General features: G+C 37.3%; 1 protein-coding gene across 3 annotated transcripts in view; it reads right to left on the bottom strand.

The window, feature by feature from the left end:
- Positions 1-20,928, bottom strand: part of LOC129566235 (protein Tob2-like) — a 124,220-nt gene that overhangs the window by 14,772 nt on the left and 88,520 nt on the right. For 2 of the 3 annotated variants that reach the window (XM_055441987.1, XM_055441989.1), the window contains 2 exons: positions 19,657-19,740; positions 1,870-3,279 (listed from right to left, as the gene is read on the bottom strand). In XM_055441987.1, coding sequence (XP_055297962.1) covers positions 1,870-2,175 — 306 coding nt within the window. In that variant the 5' untranslated portion in view covers positions 2,176-3,279; positions 19,657-19,740. The remainder of the gene's footprint in view (positions 1-1,869; positions 3,280-19,656; positions 19,741-20,928) is intronic. The other variant, XM_055441988.1, reaches the window with a different exon arrangement.

The raw sequence follows: 20,928 nt of genomic DNA, 5'->3' as shown, positions 1-20,928 counted from the left end.
AATAAAAAAAAAATCAGACTCAATCGAGAAAAAAACAGAGCGTGAATAGTTTCGAATTGGAGACGATACAGGGAGAGAGAGAGAGAGAGAGAGAGCGAGAGAAAATCGCTTATGGGATTGTCCTGAATGGAGATGAACTCGTTATCTCATCACTCTATAAAATTAATAGGATCTAATGGTATTAGCTGTATACGAGAATCTAAGAAATAATTTCTATCCATTCTTACGACAACACATGAAATGAAGAAGAAGAAGAAGAGCCCAACGGCCGCTGCTGTTTCTATCTCTCAGGGGAATGAAACTATCTAATTTTATTGGATCAATATATGTGGTGTGCATGTGTATGGAGCCATGCACAGTTGCAAATGGTCCGAATGTGTAACGAACATCTTTATTGTGATCCATTTAACGGCGGAGGCATATGTGAGACAGATAGAGTGAGGCGATTTGCAGAAATGTAATTTTCGTTTCGATGCAGCAACAGCAACAGCAATAGTAAATAAAAATAGATAAACACTTGTGTGTCGAGCGATAAAAATCGTAAAAATTATCCATAATCCATATTGAATACAGCAAGGATGCGAACGCAAACTTTTGCTCAATGCGCTCAAATATTAATCGAATGATATGGGAGTTTTGAACCGTGATCGAATTGACGATAAACTTATATTCCGATGCGATGGAACGCGAATTGATATTATAAGAAACTTAACGGTATGTTCGCCAAGGAATGAGCCATAAGAATAATTAAAACAGTATACACTATTCGATTGCTGGCAATAAAATAAAAGCACAGAAATATTACAGCGAACAATTTGCACCCAACAAAAACTTGGACATTAATTTAGCACAAGCGAAAAATTTTCTTCTTCTTCTTAAACTGTTTCTTTTACTATTTTCCATATCCATTTGATTCGATTAATTCTCTTGTGAATAATTCCCACATTTCCGCATTAAGAACAATGAATAAATCTCGACGTAAAATGTTGCGTCCCTCCCGCTCCATATACGCACACACAGAGTAAATGGAATCGTCTCAGTATCGATTAAATAGATTCGCAATTCGCTTTTTGCAAGTTTTACACAATAGAATTTATTGATGAGAATTGCTTTGGCAAATGGATCGAGTGTCGATTCTCTTGTGCCGTCTTTTATGTTCAAGCTTTTTGTATTTTGTCAGGTATTTTGTTGGATGGGGATGATGGTGTGTGTGTGTATGTTAGGAAGGCGAAAAATGGCGAAAACCATAGTAGACCTAATTGTTGCTAGGTTAAAAAACACACACTCAGGTATTTTATCTTGGAGATCAATGGTGCTTTGTTCACATTATGCTTCTATCCAATTTATATCATGCATGGTTCTTGTTCTGCTATCCCATTTTATGGACTGGCATAGAGCACACACACACACACACACACACATCGGTGATGAAACAAAGGACAAAGCGGAATTGTTGTGGGAGTAAACGATTTGCTAGCCGACAAATCCAAATTCTACATAATTTTCGAAGTTTTCATTCTCTTGCCCCTTCTCACTTCCACTCTCATCGCATCGTTCAAAAGCAACCGTTCAAAATGCCGAAGTTTTGCTGTATTATGAAACGAAGCACATTTTCAACGTGATAAACTTTATGTGAGTATGTGCTCCGAAATAAATGAATTTGTGATGACTTTTGCAATGGCAACGAGACTGCACTAATCGCCATTTATTACGAAACAAATTGTGTATTCCGATGTAGTAAAATGGAGTCAAATGACTTATTTCTCACATTTCCGAAATCAATACAATAAACAACAGCAACCAAACTGCCGAAATAATAATTGAAAATGGAGGAAAAAGAAAAACCGTAAATGGAAAGCGGATACACACCTTGAACGGCTTCTCTGGATACCAATGTCCTTGAAATTTGTCTTTGAGCGCTTTTTCGAGTTCTTCGCCGAAAATGTTGACACGACGTCGTGGCAATTTATTGTATAGATATGATATAACGAAATTTAGTGCCACCGACACCTCTATGTGCATATTGATTGAATGCTGCGATGAATTTTGTGTCGAAGAAAAATGTCGGTCGATTTGTTTGGTTGATCGGTTTCGATTTTCGTTTTTTGTGGTGATGGTAGTGGTGGCAGCGTCAGCAGCGTCTTCGACGTCGTTGAGGGCAGTTCTCTCTTTCATGCACACACGAGAATGGAAAAGAAAGTAAATGGAATGCGAATGGTGTGCGCGCGAAAAAAAAAATAACAGGTAAAAGTCTCCGGTCGTGAAAAATTGACTAGAATTACTCGTAGCGTTTGATAGAAGGGTTTCTTTTTATTTTTATTTTGTTTTTTGTGTTGTTCGAAAAACGTAAAACACGACGATTTTTATTTGCCTTTTGCGAAATTGTCTAGATCGTATCGGTGTCTCCGTGTGTGTGTATGTGTTTATGTATATATGAAATGTGTATGTGTTGTATATTTTAGCGTTGATTCTGCAAATGAGAGGTACGTCAAAATAACGATTCGATTTTCGATGTGTATTTCGAGTCGGCAAAACGTGTGATGTTTATTTATTTTTTGTGGCTTTTGCCGTTTTTACGCAGTCTTCTTGTTGATTGATTTATGGATGCCGTTTGTACACGACTCGGCTGGGTTTTTTTTCCTCTATGTCGATTGTTGCTGCCGAATACACACGCACACACACACGCTTCCTATTTCTGGCTCACTCTCGTTCGTTTGGATGATCTATTTCTCCGGTTTCTGACACACTTTTCGTCGGATCGTAGTAAACCGCAAGTTGATGGTTTTGTGCTTTTCCTTCGGTATATTGACAGCCCACTATAACAGCCTGCTTTGTTGATTTGTTTTTTTTTTCGTTTGTTCTCGTTCTCGCTCCCGTTTTTCGCACGTTTTCTGTTTTTGCTTATCAAAGCGGAAAAAGTAAATGTGTTTTGTGCTCTTTCACTACTGGTGTGTTAAACGTGCGCTGATGTTGATGATGCTGATATTACCAACTGATGGAATATCGAGGTTGTTTCCTATATTTTGCACGTCGTCACTTGTAATTGCTGCTGTCAGGCGTTTTTCTTCATATGCTATTGTTGTTGTTGGTATTTCTCAATCGAAACGGTTCGTACGTTCCAGTGATAGTGGGTGAGAGTCAAAGAAAAGGTACGTTGTGTCCAAGTGTCGACTTGACTTCCTCTTCAGGCTTCTCTCTATCTGGTGTTGCACGTGTTGTTCGAAGATTTAGATAGCTATCGGTGTTGTGGTCGTGCTTCTGATTCAATGACTAGAACTGCTGTAACGATAGGAAGAGGAGAGAAAAAAAACAGAAGTACATTCAATTAGTCAAATGTGTTCATAATTTGCTTACACTATATTTTGTATTGGTCAAACAGTAACAGGCCCTGTGTTTTTCGAATCAATTTACTGAAATGATCCGTATAATGCACAAACACACACACACAGTCCTATCATTTTGACACTTTTACGGGCACGAGAAAACATTCAAGTGATTTTTTTTTTCGTTGCTCTTCACATCGTCCCTTTTTCCACATCATTTCGTCGATAACATTGTGGCAATTTCCAATTCTAACTGCACGTGCTAAATAACACACGACCGTTTTGCCTCACTCAATGCCAAACACGGTGCTTTCACCAGTTGTACACTGTGTGCACATGCCTCGATGAATTTCGTACGAAATTCTTGTGGAAATTCAGTCAAGAGAATGAAACGATATCGACGGGGTTTTTTTCAATGTCTTTTTTAAGAGAAATAAATCGATGAATGCCTGACCTGATTAAAATACTTTGCCGATAAATATCTTTCTCGCACCGGCTGCTTCACAAATGCCAAAAGGCATCCGTGGGATTTCGTGTTCAATCAGTTTATCGATTATTATTTTGAATTGAGTATAATTAAAAATGTTAGCTTCGAGGAATGCTGCTTCACCGCATGAAAACCTCATCTTCCAGCAGAAGATGGTTCCATTGGATTTTTTCCCCTCTTTTTGAAAAATGTTTCATGTTAGTTGGATGTGTGTCACTTGAGCTGTTCCAGGTTTTAGAAATTTGATTTATACGTTCATCGCACGCTAAAAATATAAATTCTATTTTTTTTAAAGTTCCATTCCAAGGGGAGAGAGAGAGAGAGAGAGAGAGAGAGAGAGAGACAGCGCTGGCAGTTATTCAAAAATTAAACACAAACATGCATTTTCCCGCAAGGCATTCAATCTTTGATTAATTTCTCTCGTGCACAAATTTCCGCTGAGGAATACCATTCGATTTTTTTGTTCTTCGCTTCTGTTAAGCTGCGCTTAAGATTGTCAGTTTCATGCCATGACATATTTTTATTCTTAGTAAGAACTTCCTACTATCAGTAAATCAATTTCTTGTTACTATCAAAAATGTAAAACAGAACAACTCCCACCCGCTCTCTGTGCCAGAAGAGATTCATGAGAATGGTCTCGTCTGCGAAAGAACACTGCCATTGACGCATAGAGCATAGATATAAAATAATATCAAGTTGGTCTACAGTATTTTCCGCTCTTCCGTGCGATGTCAAAAGCAAAACGAATGAAATTCCAAGCGACCATCACTTTTTGGAATGTAAATTTCTAGGTTGATGACAAACAGTGAAACATGTAACCATTGAAAAGATTTGCTATCTTGATGCTTTGAAATTTTCCATTGAATTTTAATTTCCGTACTCTCCATACTTGATAACATTCTGAACTCACATTTTGCTGGTGAGCGAGATAAGCGCATGGACTTTTATTTATTTATCAAATTGCAAAATCTGCAAAACCCAAATAACGTTTCGTTGTGAAATTCAATCACTTCGGATGCCTTGTGGGCCAGTGAGCTGCCTCAACAACAGCATCGGATCAGTAACTGAGATGTGGATATTGGATATTACAAAGCGAATTTATATTCGAAACACAAACACACAAAATATTCACTGCATGTTTTTCGCATAACTTCTTTTTTGGCCCGAATTTTGTGGACATTCGTATGCAAAATGGTGTACAATTCAATTGAATTTGAAATGGTAAAAATTGCCGATTAATTTGCGTGTCATTTGCAAAATGTTGCCAGCACATACATAATAATATAATCAGTGGATAATGGAATATAGAAGAGTGCCAAATTTTGTTAATTAAAATTAAAATGCTAAAGTCGAAACATTAACATCTAAAAAAGTATTTCTATTTAATGGCCAAATTGCAGAGAGTTAAAAATGTATGAGCTCACTTAATGCCTTCAGTTGCTGAAATGGAGCATAAAACGCATGTAGAGTGCACAACGAGAGAAACAGAGTGCAGGAAAAAACAGCGCTGGCAAATTAGCATAAAACGAATTAATCTTTATGGCTTCCGATGCAAATTTTTGTGCCATGCAATTGAATATCCCGAATGGATGTCGAGTAGGTCTTTAAATGTAGCTGCTCGAAAATTCAGCTGGAACACAACAGGAAAAAAAAGTGTCAGAGCGTGTGTTAAATGGAAATCGTGTTGCATTTATTGTAATCATTTAAGCTTTATTTTGTTGGTTTTTTTCTTCGTTGTGTGCGTTGTTGTTCATAAAATAAATAGCTATTTTTTGTGCAGCATGCTTTTATCCATTTTTGGATAATGGGATACAAATATCGAGGCAATTAGCCCGGGGGAACAGCGAGCAGTGAAATCGTAAAACAGCAGATAAAATTGTGGAAAAATGTCATACAAGTTGTATGATACAACGAATGCCATATGTTTCCTGCAGCGAAACAAGCACTAAAATTGTACCAAACAAACAGAGGAGAGACGATAACAAAAAAAATATCGAACGAACAAAAAAATATAATAATCTATTTTCCATTACGTAGTGTTACGTAAATCAAATTAAGTGCAATCACATCGGATTGGATTGTTGACCTTGACCCAAAATGGTTCCATTGCTGGCCACAATTTGACGCATTTCCGGACGATTTATCGAATTCAATCATAAAATTTTCTAAATAAAAAAAAGCAGGTGCTAAAAACAGTTAAATTAAAATGTGATTGGAAGGAAATGTCGTATGTGAGTTTTTCAAAGGTCTCCTCGCCCCCAAAAAGCAATTATAAAACTTTCTAGTTGTTTTGAACTTTCGTTTCATTCCATAGCGGTTAGCATGGTTGTAGGAGTGGTGAATGTTGCTGTCGTCGTCGTTGCTGTTGTTGAAAAAAGTAGTTTTTTAAATCAGATATCAGATCGGAAAAAGAAATTGATGATTTTGAAAAAGGAACTATTGTACATGCGGCTAAGATCAGGGCGGAAATGGAAAAACAAACTTCGTTGGAGTTGGGTTAGCATGTTGGGTGCGTTCATATAATGGATATACACAAAATGTGTCTATTCATCGTCGCTATTATGAAGCGATTATAAAAATGCCCAAAAATTCTAAAAATATTCATGTATAACAAGGGAATTATAACAATGAATGCGAAGCATATCAAAGAATAAAACCCGTAAAGCGATTGTAATGCTGCTCGATTTGGTTCTTCATCATATTTTTCTTCTCCTTTACTCACCCTCTCACTCTTCCGCATTCTTTGTTCACGTTCGAAACGAAACGTTCAACCAGGAATTAAGGAAGAGAAGACATGCACAATTTAGGTATAATTCCCGCATTTAAGATGAGTTTCCAAAAATGCCACACTCACTCAAATACCTTAAGAATACACACACTATCCACCGAATTTGTACATAAATAGCCGAGGTGAACAAAGCAATGCCAAAGAAAATACTTTTGCATATATATTTTACACACACACACACACACACGATGGCAAACATTAAATTTGTGGCTAAGGGTCAGTTGCTATTGTTTACACACTAAACTGAACGCTTGCCAGTTTTCGTTTACATCGGCCTTGATGTGTTGTGCTATGCATTTAAGATTAATGATGAAAATACGTGGACTCATTTAATAAATAGATTCAGCTGCTTTTCTCTTCGTCTCTTCTACTTGCTACACGTTCTATGTTGCAAACAAAAGAATACCAGAATATACACACGAAAAATCGAGGTTTTCTTTGGTCGAGCTTAAAATTTTTTTCCGTTTATGCGAAACAATAAATGAATTTGCCTGTTCTCAATTGGCCAAGGATAGAATGTAAAACGTGTGAACTAGTTCAACAATTTCTTTCTTTCGACTTTTTGCATTAAAATTCACTTGAAGACATCTAAGCTTCTTTCGGAGGCGAAAATTTGCTAAGAAATCCATACTGTCATTATGAGGATAAAGAAAAAAAAACTTCAATGGGCAAACAAATGAGTTTACGATGAGAGCAAGAGCAGGCTTTTCAGGAAGTTCAGCCAAATGTGCTTGTAAACACTGCAATTCGAGCAAACGTTCTACATTTATTTTATGTATGAAAAAAAAGCATCTTCCAGCCGGACACTTAATTTCCTTGAAATTTTTTTTTTACAAGAAAAACTTTTTTAATCCAAAATCGATGCGGTTTTGCACGAAACGCCGACATCGTGCATGGAAAACCAAAATGGGACAACGACAACAGCAGCAAAGAAAGAAAAAAAACTTCTATATGTATTTATCGAATAAGAAAGTTATAGATCATGGAAACGATATGGCGCGCACGCTCATTCGCTCGCTAAACTTTGCTCCGAAACACTTGTCGCAAATTCGAATCATGTCTTCTTTTTTTCCCCGTCCCCTCGGTGTGTCTGTTTTTCCATCGGTGAAAATAAAAGGTTTTGAGAAATAAATCGCTTTTTTGTGTACCGTGAATAAATTGTTCCGGCTTAGATCGTCGTCGTCATCAGAGCGCAATAATCCACCGGTTTTAGTCGTTCATTGGAATTTTTTTTAACGATTTATTCGGAATGAGCCATGAGGTGAAGATAACGGAAAATGTAGAATGAACAAAGTAAAGAATGTTCTAAACGAGAGACTTGAGAATGCTTATTATTTTGCACACAGCATTTAGCGCTTGTGATATTGTTGAATATGTAATAAAGGGACTATGACAATAGAAATATATATGTATTTTGGATACGAGAGAGAGAGAGAGAGAGAGAGAGAGGGAGATAGAAAATTTTCAAGTCGAAACTTTCTTTTCCCGATGGAGTGTTTGAATTTTGATCGGAATTTGTTTTTTCTATTGTCTTTCCTTCAACTTTGCCTCCAAAATCGTTCGATTCCATTTCAAGGGGCTTTTTCGGTAACTTTTTCATTGCTTACTTTCAACAGTTTGCCAAGTTACCAGTTCGCAAAAATACATAGTACATCTTTCTATCTATTCTCGTTGTCACAGTCGTTGTTCGACACTTATGCGTTATGTACAGTTTTGCTAATAACATTTTCGATAACGTTAACGTCAACCGAAAAGTAAATGTATGTGATTGGAATGGCAAGTGAAACAAAAATGGTCTCGCAATAAAGATATACACAAAACACGATTCCATATCCAATCGTATATCGGGGTGTATCTTGTCTGCTTTACTGCAAGACGAATCAATGTGGCGATGGCATCAATATGCTTGCGAGGGTGTGAGGAAGAACAAGAGTTTTTCCTCATTCTAGACGAGCGCCAAAATCTTACCGATTGTGCGTCTGTCGAACTTTAAATTAAACGCTTTCGATTACAATTCGATGCGTGCGTAAAATCAAGCTATCGCCTTGAATCGAGAGTACCGTATGCGCGCGGCAACCACAACTTCAAAAACGCATTCAAGTGAGACACGCCAAGCCAAATGGAACAAGATAAACACACTGATAACAAGATGGCACAATGACAGTAGAGTGGGTCGAGAGAGAAAAAAATAAATACACATCAACCAATCGAACGAGATGAACACGTGAGGTTTCAATTCGGAAAAGTGGCCGAAATATAGATAAAGACAAGAATCGAAAAGCTTTCCATTATGATTATACTTGAAAACTAGCAAAGTGGCTTTGAATTCGGCAAAGTGCCGCGCAAAGTGTGTTTTCCTGTGTGTGTGTGTGTGTGTGTGAGTGTGTTTTTCTCGGTTGTATCGCCGCTTTTTGCCTAGAGAAAGAGAGATAGAGACAGAGAAAAAAGTTGTTGATTGGTACATTTTTCAATCCGTCGTTCGGTTCCATAAGCATCGTTTTCCATTTTGTCTTTCATGGCAAATTGAACAAGAGCCGAAACACGAAAAGCTGTACCAAAAGAGAAATAAAAAAAAACGCCACAACTACGAAAAAGGAAAGTGGAAAATCCGATCAGAGCAGAGTGCAAAGCAAAAGGAGAATGAGAAACACATGGCTTATAAATACGTTGTCTGCCAAAGTTACGCATAACAAATGAGCACAGGCAGAATATCGAGCAGAGTTTAGATTTTGGCGTGTCGATGAACAAAGATTTGGATGTTCGACACGAGTTTACCGTTGAGTGACGGCCATCAAAACCACAGTGCAGATGCTCACGAAACCAAACGAAATTTTATTTCGTCAAAAAAATTCACTGGAAAACCCCATGAAGACGACGATTAAATAAACAGCGCGTATATATATATATCGAACGAGTGAGCGACATGACATGGCATGCCATACCATGCACATCGCATACCGATTGAATATGTCTGGCTTTGAATTTCCATACAATTTTTATCGGGCATTGATAATGCTCCAGTTGCATTACCGAAAATAAGCAAACGATACAAAGTAACGAGAGAACAGACAAATATAGTAGGAAAAAAGTCACAAACACACACACACACACACACACACACACACACACACACACACACACACATACTGATGGAAAAAAATCTCCACCGATGAAAGGGGGCGTCGGCATTGGATAAATTGAAAATTTTCAAGTGGAACACCGACAAAAAGAGCTCTCTCGAACGACAAACGTTTTATGTGATCTATTTGCATTTCAATGAGCGAGAAGAAGAAAAAAAAATGGTCTGCTCTTTTATATTTGACAAGCGAGACAAAGAGGAGAGAATAAAACGAAAAAGAACCGGAGTCAAACCGAATAACCGGTATGGACTGATTCTATTTGTCATTCGAATTCTATTTTCGTATTGTTTTGGTTTGTTGCTCCATTTTTTGGTCTCTCGCATTCGCACAATCGACCACACTATTCAGTGCATCGCTAAAAGCAAACTGTCGCTTGAACACACTGTACAACAACAGAAATGGAACAACCAAATGCAAAAACAAAATAGAATTTAATAACGCACGTTTATTCCAAAATGCATTTTCATGTCAATTTATGTGCTTTTGCGTCGCTCACTCAACAACAACAGCAAACACAGCGGCATCCACATTTATTTTTCTCCGTTCGAAATGAAATGCAAATTTATATTCGTCAAACTGAGCAAAAAAAAAACGATGCACATGCGTTGGCAAAAACAGTTTATTGTTATTTGTCTACATGACGTACCGTCTGCCGGGCAGTACACTGAATATAACAAAAAAAGTTCGCTCAAATCATTGAACGTCATCGTGAAGAATAAAAATCGATCAATTGAACGGCGGCCAATCAAACTAGAGAATTTTGAGTGATTTTATTTTTATTCATAAAAAATGACACGAACGAACAAAAAAAAAACAACGCACAACGATTCGAAATGAAATGCCATTTTTTTTTAATATGTTGTGAGCAACGTGATACGTGTGTTTTACTTTCAATCAATGTGACGGGCAAAAATGCTGATGCTAAAAGAACATGGAAATCAATTAGACTAATAGCACAGTCAGGCAATTGCTTAACAGCTACTTCAATTATTTTGCAAATGCGATTGCAAGGAGATAGAGTGAGGCAAAGAGTGGGGGGATTGAGAGTGAAAGAGGAAAAAGACATATGGCAGCATAAAAGGGCCAAACGAATGATAAAAAAAATATGCATTCATAATCGAGAACAGAAGAAAAGTCCATATAATATTGAACATGTATGTCAGATAGAGCGGAAAAAAAAATAGATTGAAATTTATCTATGGAATCGATTTGAGTGCAAATGGAAATATACAGCAAATGTGTCGATGATGTTCTGTACATGCATGAAACGAACAACGTCACCAAGGGAGCTGAAGAGAAGCACCGGCAGCAGCATCAGTAACAACAACAGCTGTAGTGGTGTCAGTCGTTGTCATAAAGAAATTGGGTCACATGATCGGAGCATCACGAACGGGATGAGGGAATAAAATGGCAGGCAGACGGGCAGCAAGTGCACATAAACGTGACAACTTCTTCTGAAATGCTTTATATACGTACACAGATACACAGTATATTTGTTTCATTTCGATTCGTTTGCGATTGTCAGTCGACCATTTCAATTGAAACCGTTCTATTTTTGTCATGTATGACGTTTTTTTCCCTCTAACTGGAACACTCCATAAACTATTGCGCACATAAAAAATAATATTGCTGCTGTTGCTTGTCTCGGTCGATCGAATCTAATCTCCAGTGAGAATAATTCTCTCTTTCACATATATACCCATACACATACCACAGACAGACATATACATCAAGACAACTATTGAATAGTAATCGCAATCAGAACCCAAATGAAATCGATGAATGGCAGAATGCTGATTGAACAAAATTATGAATAGCAAATGGAAGCTTCTGCGATTCAGAAAAACAAACAAAAAGAAAAATAAACTCATAATCGAAGAGACTCTTCTCGTATGAATTTCAAATGGTCGGTTGTCATAAGAGCGACGGAATTTATCAAAATTGAAATGATAGTAATCGAAATAGATTTGAATTTCAAGATATTTCCCATTTTCAGACATACATCATACAATGATGATTGACTTTTGTGATGCTAACGAATTGAATTACCATGTGAATGAATGAATGCATTGATAAAATCACTTTGGTTAATCTTTTCGAAATTGCTTGTCGGATGACGGAAATGGCGTTGAAACAAATAAATTCGCCCGTCAATTTACGAGCGCTGTTGATGCTAATGTTAATGGCAAATCGGCCATATATTCATTGGATTTATTAGACAGTGTGTTTGTTGTGTACGGCGTACATGCCATCATAGCGGCCGCATTAATTCAATACGCGATTTTCGTCATCAAAATTGTCAATAAAACCGATTATTTACGGTTGCGTTTTTATTCCCTCATCTTTCATTGGGAAACCGCCATAAATGAACACAAATCATTGTTTTTGCTTCGCTTTAACAATTGCGCGCACGAGCAAGCGCACGTCGACTTAAATGTTTTACCAGACACACGATAATATATATTAACTGCTCGGCATGGCGCTCTGTTTGTTTAGAAATCAGATAATTTGCTAGCCGATTATTTGCTCTCTAATGCGCTGTTATCCGAGTTTATTTCAAAAATGTTTCATGGTGTAACCATTTAGCGGCGATGGCGAGAGAGAACGACAGAGAACAAAGGCTGTATCTTGAATAAGCACAATGAGATCGGCTGGATAATTTTGTATGCAGGTACACGTACAAAATACTAAATGACAATTAACAATAGATGAAACACGTGAGCAAATTGGAGCGCGGCAACACCGAAATAGAATTAAAAAAAAAAAATATTACAAAACATTTGTCACACCGTAGACCATATTTAAACATGTTTTAAAAACACAAAACGCTCCACTCTAATCATTTCCATTTGAGGTGTTGTGCCCAAGGGAAGGGAATCCTTCGGGACATTTTCACAATTGAAAATTCAAATTTCTTCTAAATTTACAATTTTCCACTCTCCCGTTGGAATTTTTCGTGTTTTTCTCTCGCGACTGGTATTTTAATACCTCTCATTTAAATGCTCAATTTTGTTTCAGAATAATTTTTCTCTTCATTCCCGTTCCCATTCACTGTTACTTCAGTGCATTTGAAATTTTGGAAATTAAAATTCTAAATGTAGAAAGCCATAAATAATCGCGTTTTTTTTTAATGCAAGTTTAACAAACCGCATATTAGTTTGCTTCGTTTCGTCGACTTTGCTACCGTGTCGTGTGCTTCGAACCGTACAATGAGTCCCATCCTTGTAAATTTGACGTTCTATTTACTGTTAATAATAATAATGAAGTAGTAGCAAGCAGCAACGGCACGAACGTCGAGCAAAGTAAGAAAAAAAAACATCGGTAAACGGAGCAAAGTCAAGTGATTACATACAAAGGACGGTATAATAACACAACAGCGAACAAAGAAAATGAGGGAAAAAAATTAAATTCGCAAACACCACAAATGCACGAAACATAACGAGCCTCAATAATCTAGAGGAAAGAAAAAAATGGCAACAAGAGAACAGAGACAGAGAGAGAGAGGGAAGAAACACTATGAAAATAAACATTCAAGGTTAAGTACAAGGCAAATATGGGAGACAACGATGACGACTACAACGGCAAGCAGCAAACACACGAACACACGTGAGAAAGCTTAAACATCGAGTTTTTCGCTGAATTTACACATATACGGCCATATATGAGACGAGAGCAAGAACAATTTCGATGCATGTAGCGCGTTGGCAAATAGCAGAATGCAAAGAAGCACAAACACAAACAATTTCGAGTCGCTCACGTCTGTTTTACATGATGCGACAACTAATAAAACTACACTCTTGGTTTTTTTTCTCCTGTGTCGGTGTCGTTTGCTGCTGTTGCTGCTGCCGTCGCTGTCACTGTTTCTTTTTTGCCAAACCCATTCGTGGTTGTTATGTGTGGTTTTTCGAGACTCGCTGACTGTTTTGTATGTTTGCATTTTGCAAATAAATGGTGACAGAAATGTGTTAGACGCAAACCGTTTGTTTTCAACTGTTTTATTGGTACGAGGGTAATAAAATGGCTTTTATGTGCGCCAGCCAAAGTAAGATCGCTTATTTGACGATAGAAAAATATAAATGGGAAATAAAAGTGAGGCGAGTAAAAGGGAGAGAGAGAGAGAGAGAGAGAGAGCGCAAAGATAGAGCGAGAGAGAGAAAAACAAAATAGCACAAATATTTCAACGCTTCACACATGGACTGCAATGACGAACCTCACTACAAAAACCGATTTTGCACTAACAATCAGCTATTTTACGAATTTAAACGCTATGTAATTGACATTGGCTGAACCGGTGCAATATGCACTTACTCAACGACGACGAAACAAAATATATACGAGCCCATTGTAAAAATGACAGCCACAATAAACCACATAAACTGACGAGAGTACATCTCGTTATGTGCAAATGAAAAACGGAGATGGAATGTGAATAGTTAGTCGAAATTCACACAAATGCCGTTCGTTTCATTCTCATTGCCTTGTGGCTCGCTCGTTCACTCACTTAGATTTATGCTCGATCACAATATGCTGTAAATCTCTTTTGTTTTTTCCATCACATTTAACTGGGTTGTGTATGCGCGCACGCAAGCACCTCTGCCCTCGCCAATGTCTCTCGATTCGATTCAAAACAATCTCGTCGGCTATAAAATTCTATTATAAATTCATGTAAATTCTGGATTTTCATCGAGAAGAGGAGAGAAAAAAAGTTGACACATGACAATTTATTGTATGTGTGTTTTCCATCCGAAATGGCTGCGTTCGAATCTAGTTAACCATGAGTGTTCGGATGAGGTGCATACAAGGTACTCACGCACGTACCACCCGACCAAACACAAAAAAACAAACAAACACGGGATAGACAACGTAAATCTTAGTTATAAGTGGCATTTGGAGACTGAACCGTTTTTATGATGCCAAAGCGCATCGTTTGTATTTTACACGCGATTACTAAATTGATTCATTGATTTATTTCTCGTGATATGCGCGCCATCGTTGTGTTCGACGTTTGGCTTTTTCCGAAAGCTGCTATTCATTAAAAATCCAGTCTTTTGGCTCAGCCAAATGGAAATTGTGCAAGTGTGAACGAGCAAGAGTAAACAGGAGACAGCATGAGGTAAAATGAGTGGAAAAGCAAGCATGAGACTTAACCAAAAGCCAGTGAACAAGAGAATGAGGACGAGAAACTGAACAAGTGCAATACAGAGAAACCATCGTAATAAATACCGTTTACTCGATGGAAACGGATCGCATAATGCACTGAACAATTCCCAAAAAGGTCATCGATACCCGACGATATGCACTGTTCCAAGGCATTTTGATAGATACCGACTTTTGAACGCTGTTACTTTCGATTGGATTATTAAATTTGATATCCGAAAAATCCATTCGCATTCTCACACTCTTTGTACAACCGCCGTCTGTTCACACACACAAAGTATTTCCATTTAAAGATGTTCCTTTGTGGTATTCTTGCACAGTGGTGGCCTGGCCAGTCGCCGGTATTCAATTGCAGAGTGTTTATTTGTGTGCGTGTGCTTGCAAAAGTGACGCAAGGCTTTTTGGTCAACAATAAATTTTGCCATGAAAGCCATTTGAATACGAACGGTGTGTGTTGCTGTTGTTTGCAACATTATTGATATTTATTGGATGCGTTAGCATTGACTTCAGCATGAGCATTCTGCGCGCCCGGAATGAAGTGTAGCACACATAAAATTCAAGATATTCGAATAAATTACACCTTCATCACAGTGTGGCGGCGTCGACGGCGGCGGCAATGGCGTCGATAAAGGCAGCCTCAGCAGCAGCAGCATCGTCAGAGTGCACTTTAGATAAATCGCACTTTAATAGACACTTCTTGTGGGCTGCATCCAATCGATCAACCGAAATAGATTCTCTTTTACAAATTGATTAATGTACGTCTCAGACGCAGAAACATCGTTACCACACTACACTAGTGTTGATGCATTCTACTGCTTCCAAATGAGGAGATTAATCACGATTTTGCCGAAATGCTGATTTATTACAATATTTCGAAAATGTGGCTGCTACAAGCAGCCAAAATCATTGGATTAATGAATGAAAATGCTCGAATATATCGTCGTCGATATTCCGTTTATTATTTTCGTCCTTTCAGTTTATTTTCGACTCGTTTTTTTTTATAATGAGACTGTGAACAAGTCTGTTGATTAGAGTTTGGCATTTGTTTGCGGCTGTTTTGATTATATCAAAATTAATAAGACAACTTTTTTGTGGTTCGTGCTCGACTCCATTTTCGAAATGTGTTGAGTTTAATATGTGTGAGTGTGAGTTGTTGCCGTGCGTCGTCTGTCGCATTCGTGTGGTTAATTAATGTGGCCCATAAAATAGATTGCATATGGCTTTGCATTTTGCTTTGGCTAATCAACAGTGGGAAAATTACGGTGCGCTTGCAAAACTCCCTTTATATTTATTCTCTCTGTCTCTCTCTCTTTTCCTCCCCGTCTCGTATTTGCCGTTCGTCTCGCCACAATGAAACATAACTTTATTATTAAATTTAAAGCAATTACACTCAAACAAATCACAACGAATATAAACAAAAACATATGTTTTTGGCTACCGAGAATAGAGAGCGAGTGAGACACATACCAAATAGAAATGATCAAATGAAAATTAAATAGAATTCGGCCAACGGAAAAGCTTGATGATTATTATTGTTATTATTATTATTTTGACAGATTGCCAGCTCGCAAATTCTATGTGTAATCACATAGTTTGTCACACACAGTGCAACGAAAAGAAAACAAGACAAAACAAAATACACAAAATCCGCTTTTTATTTTGGCATGCCAGCCAATGAGTCGAAAGCAGAGGACAGGAGGAGAAAAAAAATTGAGAGTCACGCTATTTAAATTAATGTTTATTTCACACCTACGTATTATCAGCGTCCGTCGAATCGTTTTGTTATTGTTGATTTCATTTTGGGACGCTAATATTTAAAGTTGCATGCTTTTCGCGTGCCACTTAATGCCTATGCACACTAATACGTTCGTGTTAAATTATTTTGTTGTTGTATTTTGATCGCTCCCCATAATAACCTATTGAACTAAAAAAAAACACCACAACGAATTGATGGACTCGGCCGGTTTTTGTGTGTGCTTTGTTTTGGGTCAAATTCCCTCGTAGACATTAGACGGCAGAAGAAAAATATGTCAAATTTTTACGGTTTTAGATGAAAGAGATGTTAATTTTAATGAGTGAAAAAACTTCACACATTCCCGACGTGAGTGGTCCAACGTAAAAGCAACACATTTGTGTCGCCAATTCCCTATTTACACACGGTACCATCTCATCAAATGTCAACCAAATCGTAGTATTACATATTTTACGACTTTTCTTCTTCTCACACATCCAATGCTTTAATTTCCTAAATGCATTGATTTATAGCTAACAACACGATTCAGCAGTGTTTGTGTTTTCCGTCGTATTTCTTGTGCTTCCTTGACTCTTTTGTTCGCTGATTGATATAATGTGTGTGTGAGAGTATGTTTGGCTTCTAAAAGCTTGAATTACAATAAATGTCATGTTAACGCTTCAGAAAAATGCTCAACAAAACATATTCGATGCCAATTGCCTTGTGATTCGAAATAAACTATTTTCAAATGCGAAATATTTCGAACACCATGACAAACAAAAGAGAAGAATACAAGAATAGTGTTCGTCTCCATAGAGTCAACCATAGAGAAATAGAGAATACGAGAAGTGGAGACAGAGCGGAACGAAAAGACAGAAGAGCGAGAAAAAAGTAGTATCCTTCATCACATTATTGGCATGCCACATGCGTAGGTAATTTCGAGCAAACATGTGATTCATAGTCATAATTCAAACATGAGAGAGCATTATTAAACGGCTCACTTGTGATTCAAGTGTGTTATTTTGACCGTACTCGCATTGCTGCTTCTTTCTTTTTTTCTATTATGTCGAATATATCGTTTGCTCAATCGAAACATATATGTTTTCGTTCAAACGATTGAGCCAAATCGGAATGCTATACTATTAACTATTCATTTGGCTGCGTGTACGTTTCGTACTCGAGCATCATTCGAATTATGAGAACGAGAGAGATAGAGACAGAGAGAGAGAGCGAGCGAAAAAAAAGAAGTTCAGGATTCAGCGAAAACAAATCGTTTTGTACGTGTGCCAAATATGTGATTGCAATCTCGCAAAAGCCATTTTTAAGTCTTCTCTCAATCGATTCGAAATGAATACATTTCATTCATCTCAATGAATTGCACTGTTTTTATTCTCGGATGCTTTTCGTTCGGAAATTATTTTGGCTGGTGAAGAGAGATGAAATTTAATAATTGCTCGCTAATTTGGCGACGTGCGTTTGAGCGCCCTACCAAGCTATATCCTTAAGCCGATTTATGATATTATAAAATAATGTTAAAATAAACGTAAATATTAAAATCCAAACACACAACGCAAAAAACTCTTTGTGCTGAGCGGATTTTGGGATTTTTTCGTGTCGGTACATTCGTGGTATTGAATGTTTTTTGAAAGAAAAAGCGATTGTTTTTCCTGCGTGTATGCACGCTTCTCACATCTTCATTCTCGATTTAAGCAGCTTGAATGAACAATACCGCTGATGCTTGTCGACTTTTGTCTTCGCTTTAATGCGAGCAACGCTTTTTCAAATCATTTCCTGTTTGTGGCGGTGTATGGCTGTGCATCGCACGTGTACCAAATTTTATAATTGACAACAGAACCGGTTGCTTGATGTGTTTTTATTGCATTGCCGTCAGAGTCATTGTCGCGCGCGCAACAGTCACGTGAATGAGCCATATCGCTTGCTCTCCTGCTCTCCCCGTTCTTACTCTGCAAAGGCATTCTCCCTCAACGCGATAGGAAATTAATTCTGTGTTTCGACTGCTTTAATAATGTGGGAGCTTTTATTTTGTAATCCAGTATTTTGTATTACGTTGTTGTACCGAGTCCCGCGGCCGTTTCGTGTTCATGTCACGTACTAAAAGCAATGGCAAAGCCTCTCTATTCTTGCAATTTCATTTAATATTATTTATGAACGCTGTGCTTCTCGACAATATTAATAAACATGCTCCAAAATTAGACGACGCCAGCCAACAAAAACCAACAGCGTAACAGCGACTACAGCACAATAGATAGAGAGAGTGAGTGAGTGAGCGAGTGACGTTGAATAGCGTGCCATGAACTCGAATCGAACTGAAATTCTTACGTTGAAAAAGTTGAGGAAAAAGTTTCTCGGTTGAAACAGTAGGCGCAATAAATACTATAATGGCTCAATAATAACAATTGAACAAAGAATATAACGGCATTTCTCTCTGTTGCTCGCGCGAGAACACTCTCTTCATAAAGTCATCATAAAATTTTATCTTAACCAAATAGACAAATCATTTGTGCTAAAGTTTGTGTTTGCTTCGAATAAATGTCAAGTGAATGAGCTTGTATACATATACACACACAAAAGAGATTGAAGAGGGAGTAGCGGATGTGGCGATGGAATGATCGGTCTTATCCCTCTTCAAGTGTTTGCCACTCCATCACAATGACAATCCTCTTTTAAGCCAAATGAATGGAACGAGAAATAAAAATTCATTTCTATTTTTATTCGTTTTGTTAAAAATAACCACACAATTTTGCTATTGTTGAGGAAACTGCACGACGAATAAATACAGTTCAATTCCGTAGTATCTTTCTCTGGGTATCACAGCGTATGTGCCACATATTTGTGACATTCACAGTAATGAATTTGCGTCGGCGACCACATTAACATTTCGAACATTTGATCCGGTTGCGGTTGCGGTTGTTGTTTTGTTTCATATTTGGCCACGCCAAAGTGTCAAAATAAAGTGACCTGCATCTGCTTTGAATGATGCAAAGGAAATTGAAATTCATAATACTCACAATAAAAACAGCTACTTGAAGTTTTTTTTTCTTATGGAAATTTTGTGTATGTGTTGTTCTCGCTCGCTGTCTTTTGTTGAAAATCTGTAAAGAACAAGAAAAAGAAAATGATGAGAAAATTTCACGAAAAATAATTTTCCTCCAACAAAATTATTCTCATGGGTTATTTGAGGCAAAATGAGCAAGAGAGAGAGAGAGAGAGAGAGAGAGAGAGAGAGTCGAAAACTGATGGTACAACATTTCGTTGTTTGGTGACCTTTTTATAGCTCTCGCAACAATGTGATTGCTGCGAGAATAACGAACTATTTATTTCAAGATGATGAAGAAAAGTTTGATGATTTATTTCGAATGAAATACAATTTGGTTGGTGCGCTTCTTCTTTTTTCGTCGCACTCTTGCACACGCTCTTGCTCAAAGTTATCTATCAACATTCTGAGTCCAAGAAGCTGTCGCTGATTTTGATAGTGAAAGACGGACACACTTGCTAGCACGTAAAAATTACGTGCTTGAAAAACTCGACAGAGAAAAATCTCGTGAAGACAAAACTCTGGCGAACGAAATGATAGAGAGAGAGAGAGAGAAATGGCGAAGAAAGAAAAAATTATGCTGAGTTTGTCTTGTGTTTTTAAATGTAATGAACGCGCTCGCGTTCGGCATCACATACTTGATATTTCTTTATATCTTTTTAGCACTACATGAAATGTAGAGCTACTAATCTGCTTTTTTTTTCTAGATACTTTTTGAGTGATGAAACAAATTATGGTGAATTTGAATTTTATGCACATATTTTTTATTTAATTTAAAACAGGTGCACTAACGACAAATAAGTGCACAACATCTCAAAGCGCCAATCAAATTTTTATTATCAAATGTTGTTTAAAAATTACATTAATTTTTCGTATAGTATTTTTCTGAGTCTTGAACAGAATTAAAGTGATTTTAGATTCTATGCTCATATTATTTATTTAATTTAAACCAAAGGCAGTATATTTCAAAAAAGAAATAAAACCAAGGTCTTGTCATTCATTTTGCAAAGTAATATATTACTTCAAAGCTACTTTGATGAAAAAAATTTCATGTAGTGCGCCAAAAAATAGTTTTTTGTGAAACAACAAAATAGATTAAATAACTAAAAACTCAAGAAAGCAGAGCGGAGCAAAGCAAAGCTCTGCGGTCTTGTTTTTCACTCTGTGTGTGTGTGTCTCGTTGTCTCTCATCAATGTCGAGAACCATTGTTCGCCGTCGACATAGTGAAACTTTGTTATCGGTTTT

The sequence above is a fragment of the Sitodiplosis mosellana genome, unplaced genomic scaffold (assembly GCF_009176505.1).
Source record: "Sitodiplosis mosellana isolate CC-2019 unplaced genomic scaffold, AAFC_SMos_1.0 Smas_scaffold_3, whole genome shotgun sequence".
NCBI classification, from domain to species: Eukaryota; Metazoa; Arthropoda; class Insecta; order Diptera; family Cecidomyiidae; genus Sitodiplosis; species Sitodiplosis mosellana.
The sequence above is the reverse complement of the archived record's forward strand: the minus strand, read 5'-3'. Positions and strand labels throughout refer to the sequence as shown.